Source organism: Macaca thibetana, chromosome 1 (genome assembly GCF_024542745.1).
Source record: "Macaca thibetana thibetana isolate TM-01 chromosome 1, ASM2454274v1, whole genome shotgun sequence".
Lineage (NCBI taxonomy): Eukaryota > Metazoa > Chordata > Mammalia > Primates > Cercopithecidae > Macaca > Macaca thibetana.
The window spans coordinates 162,114,101-162,133,221 of NC_065578.1; the positions used below are offsets into that span (position 1 = coordinate 162,114,101).

A 19,121-nucleotide genomic window follows, 5' to 3' on the forward strand; every position below is an offset into this window, starting at 1 on the left:
GAGGGAGTATGGTGGAAAGAGGCAGGCCTTGGAGCTAACAGGCTGAGGAAACTGAGTGACCTCATCTGAAGCCCACAGCCCCGGACAAGCTCTCTCTGAGCCAGGCTGAGCCAGACAGGCAGTGGCAGGTGCAGGCAGTTCTCTGGTGTTCATGGCTGGCCGCCCAGCCTGTGAGCACTGCAACTATTTCAGGTCCTGCTTTTCCTTGCCTCAACCCCACTTCTGTCTATCCCCCTGGGACTGCAGCAACCTGAAATTGTAAATGCTGCCTTGACTTCACTCTCCTCCCTTACACTCTTCCCTTAGTGGTGTGCCTGACTCCCAGGAAACCTATCCTGCAGAGAAGGGAGACCACCCACCCGATTCCCAGGAGATCCCTCTGTAGTTGGCCCAGCCCACTCTTCCTGCCAGGGAGGGTGCCCAGACCTCCCTTTGCAGCTCCCCTCCATGGAGCGGCTGCTCCATGATTCCCCGCGAGTGCCAAGCACAGTCTCCATCAACAGGCCCTTTCACAGAACTGCATGGCTTTGCATTTTAATTATCATATTACCATTTTCTGGAAGAAGGGGAAAGCTTTGGGGTCACAAATTGATAGAAGGAATGAAGGGCAAAATTAAGAATAGCAAATCTAGTCCATGTATGCTGCAGTTTTCCCTTCTATGTGGAAGGGGAAAATCATGCTTTCAGGAAAATTCTCTGAATGACAAGTTTGGAGGATTCTGGAGCCCTAACCACAATAATGAGCCATGTGAGGGCCTCTTCCCTTGCCTCCCACACCTACTCACTTGGAAGTAAAAATACATTATCCTCCATATCATTAATGGAGTGCCCCATTCCCCAGTCTGGCTCCTCCGTAAAGGAACTGTGAATATGAGTGACGCCTCCGCAGTGTGCTGATGGGGAGGGCCCCTGCTCCCAGGAGACGCTTCTAAGGGTGTGAGTGTTGGAGACTAATGGGGGCTGGGTTGTGGGGGTACAGACCCCCTTGTTGTGTAACTCCAGGGACCACCAATCAGGATAGATCCGTATATATATATACACACACCTCCTGGAGCTGTGCCGTGCTGCAGCCTGGCCTAGGCTGCAGGCTGGGTCAGTACCGCCTCGGGAGGCTGTGCTTATCTGGGGAGGCCTGGAGGCCAGAGCTCTTAGAAGCTGCCAAGCCAGGGTTCAGATGGCTGCAAGGAGAGCAGTTTCAGCCTGGAGTCCCAACAAGAGAGACCTGCTTCCTCAGTTAGAAATAGCTCTCACCTGGGCCCAGAAGAGGGCGGAGGGTGACAGGGCTAAGGATAGAGTAACATAGAGGATCAGGCTACAGGGTCAGGGCCTGGAGTGTCGGCTGGGCCTTCTGCAGAGTGGGGCTGAGCTGAAACCTCAGCCTCTTACCTGTGCTCCCCACACACAGTGTACCCCACACTCCACTCACCCTATGTAATAGGGTCACGCCCTTTAAGGAGCTGCCTAAAGGGAGCCAATGTGAGGGCAGGTGGGGCGGGCAGGGAACCTTAAAGGAAAATGAATTAAAGAGCAACACTGCCCAGCAAGGGAAGGCATCTGGAGTTCTGAGCAATCCACTCCCATCTCCTACCATCCATCCCCTGCACGGTGGGAGAAGAAAGGTGCCAAAACCAGAAAAACCACCTGGGGACTTTCATTTTGGGTGCCTCAGATCCTTCATGTATTCAACCCATTCTCATCTCTGGAAGTCGAGTAATGAAAAAAAAAAAAAAAAGGGCAAAAATCCCCATGCTTCATGGAGTTTATATTCTAGTGGGGAAGATAGATAATGAACAAGATTTCATATATATAATATATATAGATATGGTATTTAAGCTAAGAGTAAGTGCTAAGAAGACCAAATTAAGCAGAGCAGAGGAACATGAAATGCTGGAGATAGCTCGCATTACACTTGGTGGCCAGAAAAGGCCTCGGTGAAGGAATTTTGAGTAAAGACCTGTGGAAAGTGAGGGAGTGGCAGTGCGGGGGCGTGTAGGTGTGGAGGTGGGTGGGCATTCCATCAGTAGGTGCGAATGTCCTGAGGCATGCCTGAGCAACAGCAGGGAACCCAGCGTGGCTGCAGGGAAGAGAGCAAGGGTGAGCTCGGAGAGCGCAGACGCATGCTGGGGACCACGTTTGCTCCCACAGGAGAAGCTGGAGTATTTCTTCCTCATCGTCTTCTCAATTGAAGCCGCCATGAAGATCATTGCCTACGGCTTCTTATTCCACCAGGATGCTTACCTGCGCAGCGGCTGGAATGTGCTGGACTTCACCATTGTCTTCCTGGGGTGAGAGCTGGGTATGGGGAGACTGGAGGTCAGACCCTCACTGGGGACTCTGTGCCCACTGCCACCACCACCAGCCTCTTAGAGGTGGGGCGGGACTCCAGCGGCCACCACCACCAGCATCTTAGAGGTGGGGCGGGACTCCAGCGGCCACCACCACCAGCCTCTTAGAGGTGGGGCGGGACTCCAGCGGCCACCACCACCAGCCTCTTAGAGGTGGGGCGGGACTCCAGCGGCCACCACCACCAGCCTCTTAGAGGTGGGGCGGGACTCCAGCCGCCACCACCACCAGCCTCTTAGAGGTGGGGCGGGACTCCAGCGGCCACCACCACCAGCCTCTTAGAGGTGGGGCGGGACTCCAGCCGCCACCACCACCAGCCTCTTAGAGGTGGGGCGGGACTCCAGCGGCCACCACCACCAGCCTCTTAGAGGTGGGGCGGGACTCCAGCGTTGTGCTAACCACTGCGTGGAGCAGCCTCTGTTAGAGGCTGGCCTGGCAAGGGTGTTGTCCATGCTGTGGAGAGTGGGTCATTGCTCCTGACCCTGCCCGCAGGTCACAGTCTCCTTCCCTGGCTAGATGCTATAAATTCCATTATCCTCCTCACATCACGCAAATTTGGAAATGATATGGAAGGTTCCACTGGCCAGCAGTTTCTGGATGTTCATTAGTTTCTCACCCTCTGTCATTTATTAGTTTATTCCATGGACCTGTATCGAGTACCTGTTATTCGGGTTCACAAAACGGACATTTATTAACTGTATTAGTTTGCTAGGGCTGCCATAATAACATTCCACAGATTGGGAAGCTGAAACAACAGCAATCTATTTCTCACAGTTCTGGAGCCTGGAAATTCAAGGTCAAGATGCCGGCAGGTTTGGGTTCACACGGTCTCTCCTCTGTGCATGCGCATCCTTGGTGTCTCCTTGTGTGTCCAGAGTTCCTCTTCTTATAAGGACACCAGGAAAACTGGATGAGGGCCCACCCTAACAACCTCATTTCATCTTCACCACCTCTTTAAAGACCCTGTCTCCAAATACAACCACATTCTGACATGCTAGGGGTTAGGGCTTCAGCATATGAATTTAGAGGGAACATAACTCTACCCATAGCATTACCGTAACTACCACGTAATGATAACAATAGCATTTATCAAGTACTTAATATGTGCCTACATGCACCGTCTCATTTAATTCTCACCACAATCCTGTTTTCCCTCATTTTATGAATAAGGAAGCTAAAGAACAGAAAAGTCAAGCAACTTGCCCAAGGTCACACAGCTAGCTGGTGGCAGGGCTGGGATTCAAGCCAAAGCAGTCTCGGTTCCAGAGCCTGCATGCTTAACCAGAATGCTGTCATTTAGTTCTGAAAGGATGGTGTTGGTTACCTGCTAGCCATCCAGTGCTACTTTTGGCTCAACGGGGAAAATAGAAGAATTCTGTGAATCGGCCTCTGCCTTTACAAACTGCCCTGGTTAGAAGCCAAGACAAGTGCGTACAGAATAATAGAGTGCAGAAAGCAAAACCTCACAGCGCATTGTTGTTTCATATGCAATGTGTCCCAGGGAGTTCTGCCGTTAGAAGGATTCGGAGGCAAAGGAATTTGAGGTAGACTTCAAAGGATAATGGAAATTTGAGTAAATTAAGAGAGGAAGAGGAGGCTAGTAGGAAAGAAAATAAAGGGCATTATCAAAAAGTGCAGCCAGGAGGAAAAGCGTGCAGGGAGAACTTGCTATGGAGTTTCTTCTCTGGGTCACCACTGAGTGTGATACAGGTAACCTCCAGCCCATGTAGGGGGTGCTCAGCCCTAGGGCCAGGGACTACACCTGTGGCACACATACCTCAACCCCGTTGAGCATGCAAAGTAGACCTCACAAGTGGAGCACCACCCTTTTCCCTGAGTATGAACTTGATGTCAGAATCCTTTTAAGTGAAATTCCCCAGGTAAGCATGATCAGATCATTTGTTAGTTGATGAACCATATTTGCCGTCTCTCCCCTAGGCCTTTCCACAGGTGCTCGAGCATGGACAGGACACAGGGCCCCAGACCACTGGGGCAGTGGCTTTTCCAACCCCTGGACCCCTTCTCTCCCTCTTCTCCATTCTAGGGTCTTCACCGTGATTCTGGAACAGGTTAACGTCATCCAAAGCAACACAGCCCCAATGAGCAGCAAAGGAGCCGGCTTGGATGTCAAGGCCCTCAGAGCCTTCCGAGTGCTTAGACCCCTCCGGCTGGTGTCGGGGGTGCCTAGTGGGTGGCAGTGTCCCTGCAGACCCCTTTCTCCTCTCCCTTCCTGTTCCCTTGTCCCCAGTTCTGGGTCCCCTTCCTACCTTGACATCTCAGAGGCTTCCCAGGATTTATAGGGAGGGAGGGCCGTGAGACCAAGTGGAGGTGACTCCTCTTTTCCCCTCCCTGGCTGCCTCTGCAGGCCTGCAGGTGGTCCTGAACTCCATCTTCAAGGCCATGCTCCCCCTCTTCCACATCGCCCTGCTGGTCCTCTTTATGGTCATCATCTATGCCATCATCGGGCTGGAGCTCTTCAAGGGCAAGATGCACAAGACCTGCTACTTCACTGGCACAGGTGAGCTTCCAGGGAAAGTGGGACTGTGGGACAGGGCCTAGGACGGCTCAGAAGGGGGAGCCACCCTAGCTGGTGAAGGAGCCCAGGGCTTGGCCATTGCCACCCACATCTGTTGACCTTGGGAATGGGCTTTTCCGGGATAGGGGGGACTTGGAGGAAGGACAGCTCTACTGGGGTCAGTGAGCCAAGAAAGTGAGCAGGGGCCTGGGCCACAGCTTGTTCTGAAAAACCCTTACCCCCTACTCCACATGCAATGTGGTATATTCCAGGCTCTCTGAGCCAGAGGTAGATGGAGACACAGGCATGGGATAAGCTTGAATTTCTATGTGTACTTTTCCTGTCACATAGTTTTAGCTTTAGTCTGAGCTGCCCCTCAGAGCAGGCACCCAGAATAGGGTCTGAATGGGACCTCAGAAAAAACGCCCAAGAGCCAAAGGCAGTCATTTGTTGAGTTTCCAGAAATAACCTACATTGAAGCCCAGATATTCTTGAGCTGAACCAGCAGTTCTCAAACTTTTTGGCCTCAGGACCCCTTTTCTCTCTTATAAATTACTGAGGACCTCAGAGAGCTTTTGTTTATATAGGTTTTGATTTGTTGATATTCATGGTATGAGAAATGAAAACCAAGGAACATGTCACAATATTAATTTATTAATTCACTTTTAAAGAACAGTAAGAAACCCATGACATGAGAACACAAATAGTACATTTATAATAAAAAATAACTAGATTTTCCAAAACCAGCAATATTTGGTGAGAAGAGTGGTGACGCTGTTTTACACTTTTTGTAAATCTCTTCAATGCCTGACTTGATAGAGGCTGCTGGACTCTCACATCAACTTCTGTGTGCGCGTGCTGCCACATCACACCTCATGCAGCCACTGGAAAATTCCAGTCTACATTGTTGAGAGAATGAGAGACAGATGGGCAACTAACATCTTAGCACTACTTTGAAAATCGTTTTGGTCAGGCCAACACCCTGAAAAAGTATGGGGTCCCGCTCTGAGACTGGCTGCTCTACCCTGCCAGCAGCTCGATGGGACTTAGCCTCCTCCATGAGTCCTGGTATTGAACTCACCAGAATAACTCTCCTTGACCTTCAGTGTCTCAGGAAACTCTACTCACCTCCTCATGACCACTGACAACAAAGGGACAGTCAACACCAGTCCCAAACCCAACTCACAAGAGTAAACTCTGGTCCAGCTTTCAGGGGTTATATTCCTAGACCCCTCCCATCTCAGCCTCTTCCCATCACCACCACAATCTACACCCTATAATAGGCATTATCAGGATGGATAGGAGGGGACCTTCGATCACATCTTCAACCCAAATTTGGAGGTTTCAGTGGTGTTCTCATGACATCTTGAGGAATGCTGAGCAGCAGTGCTCAAAAGCCCCTCTCAGATCAGGGCTTCTGACTTCATGGGGTCAAGGCCCCCTCAGAACCATCAGTGTCCTCTCCTTTCCATCTTCAGAGCATTGAGCCTACATGCTAAATAGGTTAATAGCCTACACGGTAAATAGGTGAGGCAGGGTGTTCCAGTTCTGATAAGCCAATCTAATCTCTGAACACAAAAGGAGACTGTAAAACATCCTAAGATGAAAGGGGATGCAGGATGTCATCAGAAGTATAGGATTTTAGAGACAAGAAAGCGTCATCCAGGGGAACAAAGGAGAGTGCAGGCTCGGGCCTGGCGGGAACTTCCCTTGAGTGCAGACCCCTGCCCCGTCAGCTGGGTGTCTTGTACAGCTCAGCCCAGTGCTTTTGGAGCTTCTCCAATTTCACCTCCCAGACAGAACTCTCAAGTCAGAACATGTGAGCCCTCCACCTCCAGCCTTACTCCAGCCAGGCAGCTGCCTTCTTTTTTAAAGTTCTGTGGGGACAAATGACACTCAGATTACTCCTCTTTCATGGGTTGCACTGCATAGGACAATTAATCCTAGAAGCTGACCCTGCCATGAGGGCCGGGGGCCCAAGACATAATTCCTGCTGCCTGTAGCCATCCTCAGCCCCAGGCATTCCTCTTCACTGTCACCATCTGCTCCGTGTGAAGCTGTCTTTTGCGTTTTCAGCAGAGTGTCTTTAGACTTACTGCTCAATTCTCTTAAACTGCTCTTATACACCTTTCCTCCTGTCATTGTCCACCTACTACTGTTGTCTGATGCTCCCTCTGCCTTCTGTCTCCAGATATCGTGGCCACAGTGGAGAATGAGGAGCCATCGCCCTGTGCCAGGACAGGCTCAGGGCGCCGGTGCACCATCAATGGCAGTGAGTGCCGGGGTGGCTGGCCAGGGCCCAACCATGGCATCACCCACTTTGACAACTTCGGCTTCTCCATGCTCACCGTGTACCAGTGCATCACCATGGAGGGATGGACTGACGTCCTTTACTGGGTGGGTCTGGGCCCGGGCCTGCCAGAACCATCTCCCTTCATCCACAGGTTTGCAAGGGAGCGGGGAGGGAGGGCTTGCCAGTCCACACAGGAGGCCAGTCTCTGACTTGAGTGACCCCAGCTCCCTTTTGTTCCTCCCTGGGGAATCTATATAGGATGTGTGTCCCCTTCTGGTTCCCAGGTATGTGCCCCAGCATCTTATGGGGAAATCCCCATGATACAGTATGTCTATGCAGGATCCAAGGGGCGGGTGAAGAATGGAAACCAGGAAAAACCTGGCTGTGAGTGACTTAATTCTGATGGCTTAGAATTTCAGACTTTTTGAGGAATGAAGGGCTCTTTGAGTCTTTTTCCTTTCCTCTGCAAGACTGCTTTCCCATATAACTATTATAAGATATTAGTTTCCTTACCCGTAAAATAAGGATAGTAACACTGTCTATATCAGAGTTAGTGGGAGAATTGCAACAGTGCCTGGCACACGGTCAAGACTCCATAAGAGTTTCTTTGTTGGAGTATATTATTTATTTGGTGTTTGTTAAGAGCTAGTTAGATTTCTTATTTCATCCTTCAATGATGGAAGGCATTGCTCCCATTTTATAGATAAGGAAACTGAGGCTCAGAGAGAGTAAAATAACTTGCCCATGGTTAAGAACTTAGTGAGCAACAGAGCCAAGAATCGAACTCTGATCCCCCTGGCTCCAATCCGGAATTAACCACAATATGATGCTGCCTATTAGGGGGGTGGGGGGATTGTAAAACTGTCAAATGCTTTGCAAATATAAAGGATTCGTGTAAATATTTATTGTAAGTGTGTATTAGGAGAGCAAATTATTTAAAATATCAAAGGACTGTCACATGTATGATTTCACCTCTGTTTCAAGCCTGTGAGGAGAGACATTATCACCATTAGGCGGATGGGAATAATGATCAGAGATGTTAGGTGACTTGTCCAGGGTCACAGAGGTTGTTCACATGAAAAATCTTGGCTTTAAATAAATCAACTGGAGGTAGAGTCTATGAGGGAGGTTAAACACTCTTGGTTGGAGGGAAATTAGGTCAGTCTTGCCTGGACCAGGTAGGCAGTCAGCAAGTCCTCCCTAGGGAGATCCTTTCAGACCAGATCCTAGTCCTCAGGCTGGAAAAGTCCTTCCAGACTAGTCCTCAGGTGAGGAAAAATGTCCACTCACTGTCCCAGGGCAGCTTCTCTCCTTGTGCCCCAGGGTTGGGTGGAGTCTTAATGAGCAGACTTGGGGAAGGGGAGCCAAGCCCTCAACTCAGAGAATCACACCTCTGTCCTGACCAGGTCAATGATGCCATCGGGAATGAGTGGCCCTGGATCTATTTTGTCACCCTCATTCTGCTGGGATCCTTCTTCATCCTCAACCTGGTGCTGGGTGTCCTGAGCGGGTAAGAAAGTTCAAAGGTAGCCAGGGGGGAAAGGAGAAAGAGGAGGAGGGGAGAAGGAGGAGGAAGGAAAAAGAACAGAGGGAAAAGAAACAGGAGGGGTGGGTAGGGGTAGGGAGGAGGAGGAGAGAAAGGAGGAGGAGGAAGGAGTGGAGCAGGGCAGGGGGCTGTGGGTGAGGCCCTCGGCTCATCCCTGGGTTCCCTGCCATCTCAGCTGGGCCAAGAGTGCTTCCTTCCTGGTGAGCAGGAAGAGAGGAGATACACACAAGAGCCCTTCAATTTTTAATTTGCCTTTCTCCTCCTCCTCAAGTCTTCCCCCATTCTCGGCCCTCCTGTCACTCTGCTTTGACACTCCTCAGTGAAGCCTCTGAGACTCCAACCTCCTGGCCCTGGGAGTGCTTTAAGTGGAGCCTCAGCACTAAGAGGCAGTGGGGCTTTCGGTTAAGCACACGGACTCTGGAGCTAGAATGCCCACATTTAAATCCCAGCACTACTGCTTGGTGGCTGTGTGACCTTTACCTAATTACCTAACTTCTCTGTGCCTTAATTTCCACATCGGCCACATAAGAATTATTTCAGTTTCTATCTCATAGGGTTGTTGTGAGGATTAAATAAGTTAATACGTATAAAGTACTTAGAGCAGAGTCCAGCACAAAATAAGCACTAAATACTAATGGTTATTATTAATGAGAGCTGTTCTCTTTGAGACAGTCCTGCTGTCATCTCTCCACCCACCCCAGCACAGCAGAGAGGCTAGAAGTCACCATCAGCCTTCTTCCCCATTGGTATCACCCCATTCCAGAAGCTTCCCTCCAGGTAGTCTGTAGATAGAATTCTGGGAGACTGTGAACTTGGATAGGAAACACTTATCTTTATTTTTCACAACTGTAACTGAAATTTAGTGTTTCCTTTAGTAACGAACATAGGCAACAAACCACAGTGCTATTAGCAGGGCCTATGACTTGTCCTAATAGAAATCATGTCACATTACAGTTGTGAATAGTATTTACACTAATTACTCCATACTTTGAAATTATGATAGATACCAGACCTGCAGCTAGATCTTGCTAGTTAATGAGTTAATGAAAAAGCAAATGTATTACTCAATCATAATTTTTTTGCATTTTAATAACTGTATTTTAACATGCAGTCAAGTGCTGCATGAAGACATTTCAGTCAATGACGGGCTGCATCCACAACAGTGGGGCGCTAAGATTGTACTGTGTTTTTACTGTACCTTTTCTGTGTTTAGCTATGTTTAGATCCACAGATACTTACAATCGCTTATGGTGTGCAGTACAGTAACATGCTGTCCAGGTTTGTAGGTTAGGAGCAATAGGCTATGCCATATAGTCTAGATGTGTAGTCGGCTCTCCCATCTAGGTTTGTGTAAATACGCTCTTGATGTCTGCACAGAGACGAAGTCACCTAACAATGCCTTTCTCAGAACGCATCCCAGTCATTAAGTGAAGCCTGACTGTAACTGACTTCTTTGTCATGCTTTGGTTTTATTTTGTGCATTTCACATTATTCTGAAGACAGATCCATAGGCTTCACTGGACTTTCAAAGGGTCCATGGCACAAACTGATCAAGACCCCCTCCCTGGACCCCGCCTGACCAGGGCGACTCGACCTGCCCTGTGGGCCAACCCCTCCTGGCTGCCAGGCGCAGCTCCTCAGAGCCCACGCCTGTGCTGCCGTCTTCCCCCCTGCCCCGCAGGGAAGGTGGCCATAGCCCAGGGCTGCCCTCTGCTGGCCTGAAGATCCCTCGCGACGCCTCGGGTCCTTTTCTTCCAGCCCTGCCACCTGGTTCCTCCGAGTCCCAGGAGAATTTTCCCAGGCCTTTGGTCTGTACAAAACTAAATTTCTAAGGTAGTCTGAAGGGTTGGGGCAGTACGGCCAATTTGAGGCTCCGTGGTTGATTCAGTTAGGCAATGGATTGCCTTGTCATTCACCCCTAATGTGCAAGGGGAACCCCAAAACAAGGCAGGAGACAACGAGATGGATGAGAAGAAAGAAATGAGGAAGGGGCAAGGAGTGCTCCAGGATGTTCCTGGAGGGTGGGGATAGGTGAGTGGGAAGTGAGAGGGGCTGTCTCTCAGCCACCTTGAGGGGCACCTGGACCCCAGGCAACACCCTGGGCCCAGAAAAAGGAGCACTCCAGCCACAGAATGGGCTTGTCTGTCCTCACAAAGCTCAGTCTTTCCCTGACCCTGTTCCCTCTTCTCCTCCCCTCCTGGCTCATCCATCCCATTTCAGGGAATTCACCAAGGAGCGGGAGAAGGCCAAGTCCAGGGGAACCTTCCAGAAGCTCCGGGAGAAGCAGCAGCTAGATGAGGACCTTCGGGGCTACATGAGCTGGATCACGCAGGGCGAGGTCATGGACGTTGAGGACTTCAGAGAAGGTTTGGGCCCAAAGGCTGGGGTCAGCACTCACCTCACTCTCTGACTCCTACCTCTGGGCCACACCTTGCATTTGGGCTCCATGGACAGCACTACCTCATTTAACCCCCCAGCAAGCCTGGGAGGCCCACTGAGCAAGTCCAACATTCATCCTTTGAGGGTGAGTGACTTGCCTAAAGCAAAATGGCTCAAAATGGTAGGATCCAGGTGTGACCAGAGCTCTTCCCAAAGGTACATACTGCCCATCCTCACGGTCCTTCCCCTGCAGATAAAGTGGGCTCTTTGTCTCTTGGAACTCTCAATCTCTGGAAAGCACCAAGAAATCCAGGCCTACCTAGGACCCATTGTCGCAGATGTCTCTGGTCAACGGGCCCTTATCTTGGGTGCCCAGCCCAGGTGTGTCCAGCCCAGAGGGGCCCTGAAGGCTGGCTGACTCTTTCTCTCCTATCTCCAGGAAAACTGTCTTTGGATGAAGGTGGCTCTGACACAGAGAGCCTGTATGAAATTGCAGGCTTGAACAAAATCATCCAGTTCATGTGAGTATCTGCCCACCGCCCCAGGACCCCCCCAACCCCCAGCTCCCTGAGACATGAGGGTAGAGTCCAGTTACTTCCCCTCAGTGGTTTCAGAGTCACTTGTCTAATCCTTTAGAAAGGCAGCCTTTTTAAGAAAACAGGGCCAGTTCCTGCTCTGAGGGACTCCACAGGGACCAGACCTTCGGGGAATGTGCGATCAGAGGGGTCCTGAGCAGTGACCTATTTATATAGCACATAAGAAGGACACTGGGAGCCTCTGGGAGCAGTGAGCATGCTTGCTGCTGCTTCACCCTGATCAGGGCGGAGCTGGGTGAGGTCATTTGTGTTGGAAACCTCCGAGAGGGAAGAGGGAAAGTGTATGCAGTAGCGGCTGCACAACCCGGGAGCCCTTCAGGAAGGAGGCTGGAGGCAAGAGCACACTCCACGCTCTCTTGCCTTTGTCTTAAGAGGAGGGTTGGTTTGTTTGGTTGGCTGTTTCCTTTTACAAATTCACACTTAATTATGATTTTGAAAGATCAAACAATAGAGCTATACATCAAAGAAAAGATGAAGGTCCCCAGTGCTCTTCAAAGAGGTAACCATGGTAACAGATGTGTAGCCTCTAAGATCTTTTCTGTGCTTTCCTCCCTCTTGTACACACACACACGCGCCAGGATTTTTTTTGTTTTTGATTTTTTACACAATGGGGTTGTTTATGTTAACTACTGTCACTATAGGGACTAGAAGAGTGCCTAGCACATATGAGGTGTTGCCAAAAATTTGTCAAGTAAATGAATATAATATACACTAAAGGATAATCCAATAAAGGATCATCTAGTGACTTACTTTTTTTTACTTAGAATTATCTATGAAGAGCAATTTTCAGAACAGATTCACTTTCTTTTGTGTATCTTTGGATGTAAAATATTCCACAGGATGAATATACCATAATGTAGTTAATCTTTGCCCTCTTTGGCAATACAAATAGTGCTGCAGGGAACAGTTGGGGATGAGTATGACCATTTCTGCCGAAAGAACTCTAGAAATAGACTTGCTGGATCAAAGGGTATAGCTACTCCCAGCACCTCGGGAGTCTGAGGTGGGAGGATCACCTGAGCACAAGAGTTCAAGTCCAGTCTGGGCAACCTAGAAAGACCTGTCTAAATAAATAAATAATAAAACATTAAAAAACAGAACATATATATTTTAAATTTTGGTAAGTGCTGCCAATTCATCCCAAAAGATTGTACTGTCAAAGCTCATTTCCCCTCACCCTCCCCAGATAATATTAATTTGTTGAAGAGTGGCCTCGGATAATGGGCAAAACGTGGCATCTCAGAGTTGCTTTAATTAAAATTAAACCACACGGAGCGTCTGCTCCTTGCCAGGCACTTGTGCTAAGCATTTTGCGTGCATCCTCTCATTCCATTACCTCGGAGGTTTGCGTCACTATTGCTCTTCTGTGAAAGATGGAGGATTTTACTCAGTCTGGATCCCCAGCTCATGCCCTGAGCTTCTCTCATGTGGCTGGAGGAAGAGGAGTGGTCAGCTACGCATGGCTGGAGTTTGTATGAAGGTAGCTTGGACAGGTGGGGTGTAGACCAGCGCAGCACTGTGCACCATCATCTGTCCCCTCCCTTAGCCGGCACTGGAGGCAGTGGAACCGCATCTTTCGCTGGAAGTGCCACGACATCGTGAAGTCCAAGGTCTTCTATTGGCTAGTGATTCTCATCGTTGCCCTCAACACCCTGTCTATCGCCTCAGAGCACCACAACCAGCCTCTCTGGCTGACCCGTTTACAAGGTGAGGCAGAACGGAGTGAAGCCGGGAGGAGGGCACATGTGGCTGTGGCTTGATGTCAAAGTCAGCCAATGGCACTGCAGGTTTTGCAGAAGAGGTTAATTAGATATTGACATCATTTTCTAAAAATTATGGACCATGAGTGTTGGATTATATGACCAAATCCTTTCACGGGGGTAAAACGAAAACCTCAAGTGACAAAGCAACGTACCCAATTTTCCTCTTCATGGCATTGTAACTTACCAAGGGCAGTAAAAGCAATAGGCTGGGACAGGTGCTTGCCCAGGTGTCCAGGCAGATTATTCTAATCACAGATCCCTGGACATAAAATTGCTAGTAATTTAGAACTCTAAGCACCCAAGTTCAAATTCTACTACAAAAACAACAATCTTTCACCAACTATTCATTGAGTGCATCCTGTATGTAAGGTACAGGAAAAGAACTCAGGATACAGAGAACACTTAGACACTGCTCCCAGCTTCAAGGAGCTTACTTAGCCAGAGGGAAAGACTGATGTTAATAAATAATTCCAAGTCAATACAAGGAGGGCAATGATAGAGGTAAATACAAAATAGCAGCAAGAGGAGAATCACAGTAGAGACACTGGAGCTCTGTGGATCTTAAAGGATAGGTAGACAAGCCCCAGGTAGTCAAAGGGAGGAGGGAATCCTGCAGAAGGAACAGTGTGTGCGAAGAGAGGAAGATGTAAAACAGTTTAGTGAATTCAGTAAGCCATAAGAACATTGCATGTGACTAAGAGAGATGTTTGCTCACATGTTTGCCTTGTGTTAGGCCATTCTTGCATTGCTATAAAAAAAATACCTGAGGCTGGGCGTGGTGACTGACACCTGTAATCCCAGCACTTTGGGAGGCTGAGGCGGGCGGATCACAAGATCAACAGATTGAGACCATCCTGGCCAACATGGTGAAACCCCATCTCTACTAAAAATACAAAAATTAGCTGGGCGTGGTGGCTTGTACCTATAGTCCCAGCTACTCGGGAGGCTGAGGCAGGAGAATCACTTGAATCCGGAAGGGGGAGGTTGCAGTGAGCTGAGATTGCACCACTGCACTCCAGCCTGGTGACAGAGCGAGACTGTTTCAAAAAAAAAAAAAAAAAAAAAAAGGCCAGGTGCGGTGGCTCAAGCCTGTAATCCCAGCACTTTGGGAGGCCGAGACGGGCGGATCACGAGGTCAGGAGATCGAGACCATCCTGGCTAACATGGTGAAACCCCGTCTCTACTAAAAAATACAAAAAACTAGCCAGGCAAGGTGGTGGGCGCCTGTAGTCCCAGCTACTCGGGAGGCTGAGGCGGGAGAATGGCGTAAACCCGGGAGGCGGAGCTTGCAGTGAGCTGAGATCCGGCCACTGCACTCCAGCCTGGGTGACAGAGCGAGACTCTGTCTCAAAAAAAAAAAAAGCACCTGAGACTGGGTAATTTATAAAGAAAATAGGTTTGGTTGGCTCACAGTTCTGCAGGCTTTACAGCAAACATGGGCTGGCATCTGCTCAGCTTCTGAGGAGGCCTTGGGAAGCCTATAGTCACGATGGAAGAAAGGGAGGGCAGGCACATCACGTGGTGAACGCAGGAGCAAAAGAGAGAAAAACTGGGAGGGGAGGTGCCACACACTTTTAAATGACAGGTTTTGTGGTGAACTCAGAGTGAGCTCACTTAACACCAAAGAAATGGCCCAAGCGATTCATGAGGAATCCGTCCCCGTAATCCAAACACCCTCCACCAGGCCCCAGCTCCAGCACTAGGAATTACATTTCCACAAGAGATTTGGGCAGGGCTATCTATCCAAACGATATCAGGCCTTATATGTGTTGGATTTTACACTTTAGGCAATGGAAAGCCAATGAGAAGTTAAAAACAGGAATATAGTGTGATCAGACTCAAGTCTTGGAAAGCTCAGTCTTGGTGGAAGGTCAATAAGTCAGCCTCGTCCACGTGGTAGATGTTCCCCTGGGTGTGGAGCTTTGGACCCTGAGAGGAGTAGGATATGAGAAAAGAAGGACCCGTTCCAGCAACACCGTGGACAAGCTCAGTACCCTCCCCGCAACAAACATGTAACAATGCTGCGTAAGGCATAAGAACCATGTTTCCCAGAATGAAAAGGAAGTCTTTGAGTGGCGGAAACAAAGAAGTGACCCAAAACCAGAGCAGCGAGCTTGTGAACTGACTTCCAAGGACATTTTAGACCTAGGCCTAAATCCTAATGGGTAGCAGCTGGGTTCCTAAGGCCTGTGCAGGGCTGGAGACAGGGCCCTGGGCCTGCATGAGGTGGGAACTGGAACTGTCACACCTACACAGAGCCAGGGCCCTGGAAAGGCTGCCCCCGTGGAAGGGAAGCCAAAATCTCACTGGGCCAGGAAACGAGCTTGGAAGTTTATTCCTGCTAGAGGCCCTGGGAGAAGGGAAAAATGTCTCAAGTGAAAAATCAGAATCCTATCAGTGCCTTGTGTAGGTATGGAGTCCAATATACACTACCTCTCATGGTCCAAGGATCCTAAGCTAAGATAGTAACATAAAAATCAAGTTGCAAACAAGTAAAATCCCTGGGGTACCCCACAGAAGCAAACATAAACCATTCTTTAAGGATGCTTCTTAATCTAAGGCATATAGAATTTCTGCAGGGAAAAGCGTTTCCTGAAGATGAGCTCACAATTAAAAAAACAAACAAATGAATGAACAAAACTGCAAACCAAATAAGGAACAGAGCCACCCTGAGAAACAGTCATCAGGTACAACCAATGGAAGCTAATAGCCCCAAAAACCTGAGATGATAGAATAGTACAAAGGAGACTGTTTAAAATGATGAAAGAGGTAAAAGAAGGAAAATAAATAGAAAACAAGATTATCTTTTTCTATGGGAATAAAATAGGAAAGAAAACTAGTTCTAAATGAATTCATTCATTCATCTGTTCATTCATTTCAACCAGTCTTCTCGAGAGCACCTTGAATGTGCCAATCGTTGTCAAGGCACTGTCAATGACCAAATGTGGAGATGGTGTAAACAGTGCCCACCAAGAGGAGTCAGGGGTGATTTTGAGGTTTGTGGCCTATGCAGATAAATGGATAGTAGTGCCACCTGCTGAGAAAATGGTTAATGACCAAGTATTTTGGGTAGTGGGTGAGGATGGGCAGTATCCATGAGCTTCGTCTTGGGCATGGTGAGTTTGCTGTGCCTTTGAGACATCCCAATGTACATGTCAAGGAAGCAGATGGAAAAATAGGTCTGGAACCCAGCAGAGCAGTCTCAGCTAAAGAGCTAAATCTGGGAGACCTTGGTGGGGATGGTCTGAAACTGTGGTCTTAGATAACACCAGATCCCCAAGGGAGAGTGTATACTCAAGGGTATCACTCAAATCAAGCATTCAATGACTCGCTGTTTCATCCTGCTGAACCTCAGCTGGAATTGCCCCAAAAGCAGTGGTAGGGGAATTCCCACAAAGGACTACCCCAGACAGTCCTGAGATAGGGTCGGTTGCCATTCCAAAGAAAGAAGTACTAAATGCCAGGGCGATCAGTCCAAAGCTTTTGTTGGGGAAACTTACTACAGAATGTTGAGCAATCCTCGTGATAGACAGCAAGAGAAAAGGGATGTTCTACCCAGACTTATCCACAGCAATGGGGTCAGGGCATGAACTTTACGTAAGGGTTTGAGGAATCTGGCTCAGGGCTGTGGCCAGTTCCTTTCAATGTTTGGGGCAACACCTATTACCTTTATTAGTACCTAGGAATGTTCAAGGCCCCAGTTTGAGGTAAAGCCTGCTGAGAAAAACCTGTAGCTACGGGTCACAGAGTGGTCAAAGCAGTCTGCGATTTTCAGTCAGGACACAGAAAGAAAGTGGCAGGGTGGGAGTGGGGAGAACTGGAAGACCCTATGCTTGCTGATGTAAAGAATGCATCTGCAGAGGAGGCTCAGGAAAATACAGAGAAGTAGAGGAAATCCAGAAGGATGTGGCACCACAGAAACCAAGGACAGAATGCTTGAAAAAGCAAGAGGATGGTCAACAATGCCCAGTGCTGCTGGTTGATCAGGAGCGGGAGGGTTAGATCAGCACTAGATGTGGCAGATTGATGCCCCTGGAGAGAGCTGTGTTGGTGAAGTAGTGAGGGCGCATCCAGGTAGGGATGAGGTGAGGAGCAAATGGGGCAGGGCAAGGGGTGAAGAAGTGAAGAGAGCAATATAGACAACTTTTGGGAGTTTGACAGTGACAGGGAGGAGAGAGCTAGGACAGGAGATAGAGGGAAAATGGGAGAGTCTTGGGGTTGTTTTGTTTTGTTTTTGTTTTTGTTTTGAGATGGAGTCTCACTCTGTCACCAGACTGGAGTGCAGTGGCTCAATCTCGGCTCACTGCAGCCTCTGCCTCCCAGGTTCAAGTGATTCTCTTGCCTCAGCCTCCCGAGTAGCTGGGATGACGGGCGTTGTGCCACCACACTGAGCTACTTTTTGTATTTTTAGTAGAGACGGGTTTTCACCATGTTGGTCAGGCTGGTCTCAATCTCTTGACCTTATGATCCGCCTGCCTCGAACTCCCAAAGTGCTAGGATTACAGGTGTGAGCCACCACGTTCGGCCTAGACTCGGGCTTTAAGAATAGCAAAGGGAGGGCTCGTTTGAAAGAAATAAGTTAAATATGTAGGAAAGAAAAAGAATCATGGATAGGGAGCTTCCCGAAAAGGGGGGGCGGGCAAAGCATAGGAGGACGGATTGGCTTCGGATAGGTGGCAGGACCCTTCTCTACCGGGAGGGAGGTGTATAGGAATGAGAGAGTAGCAGACTTAATGAACTTCGGTACAATTAAAAGTAATAAAATCATCTTCCTGTTAAATATGATATGAGTTAGCTTGCAAGAAATCAATGGGCAAAATTTACCAAGTTTTTTTTTTTTTTTTTTTTTTAAGTTAATTTAAAAATTTGCTGGACATGGTGGCTCACACCTGTAATCCCAGCATTTTGGGAGGCTGAGGACAGCGGATTGCTTGAGCCCAGGAGTTCAAGACCAGCCTGGGCAACATGATGAAACCCTGTCTACAAAAATACAAAAAACTAGCTGGATGTGGTGGTACACACTGGTATTAGGGAGGATCACTTGATCCTGGGAATTTGAGGCTGCAGTGTGCCATGATTGTGCCACTTCACTCCAGTCGGCAGAGTGAGGCCCTGTCCCCTGCACCCCCCAAAAAAATCCATGGTGCCTCGGAAACAAGGGAAGGGGCATCCTGGGTTGAGGCCCAGCCAAGGCCAAGGCTGGGAGGCAGGAGAAGGGAAGGAGAGTGATGCCGGGGCTGTGCCGCCAACCCTGCAGACATTGCCAACCGGGTGCTACTGTCCCTCTTCACTGTCGAGATGCTGATGAAGATGTATGGGCTGGGCCTGCGCCAGTACTTCATGTCCATCTTCAACCGCTTCGACTGCTTCGTGGTGTGCAGCGGCATCCTGGAGATCCTGCTGGTGGAGTCGGGCGCCATGACGCCCCTGGGCATCTCCGTGCTCCGCTGCATCCGCCTCCTGAGGATCTTCAAGATCACCAAGTGAGCGCTGGGGTTGGCTGGCACTCCCGGGTCCCCGGCAGGCACCACGGCCTGGTCTGGTCTACACCCACCTCATTTCTCGGGGTCTGGAATATGTGTAGGTTCATCAGTGGCCCCTTGCCTGGACTTCCCTCCCTCCTTGAAATAACCTCCTTCTGTGAAAAAAGGAATCACTTCCCCACTTTGAATCCATTTCTCTGTTT

The 19,121-nt window shown here is 49.1% G+C and overlaps 1 protein-coding gene across 1 annotated transcript in view; it reads left to right on the forward strand.

Annotated features, from left to right (window-relative positions):
* Positions 1-19,121, forward strand: part of CACNA1S (calcium voltage-gated channel subunit alpha1 S) — a 74,728-nt gene that overhangs the window by 16,524 nt on the left and 39,083 nt on the right. Inside the window, exons 3-11 of the mRNA XM_050765178.1 lie at positions 2,146-2,285; positions 4,388-4,530; positions 4,709-4,861; positions 7,050-7,255; positions 8,558-8,661; positions 10,918-11,063; positions 11,516-11,597; positions 13,219-13,379; positions 18,693-18,918. Of these exons, the coding sequence (XP_050621135.1) occupies positions 2,146-2,285; positions 4,388-4,530; positions 4,709-4,861; positions 7,050-7,255; positions 8,558-8,661; positions 10,918-11,063; positions 11,516-11,597; positions 13,219-13,379; positions 18,693-18,918 (1,361 nt within the window). The remainder of the gene's footprint in view (positions 1-2,145; positions 2,286-4,387; positions 4,531-4,708; positions 4,862-7,049; positions 7,256-8,557; positions 8,662-10,917; positions 11,064-11,515; positions 11,598-13,218; positions 13,380-18,692; positions 18,919-19,121) is intronic.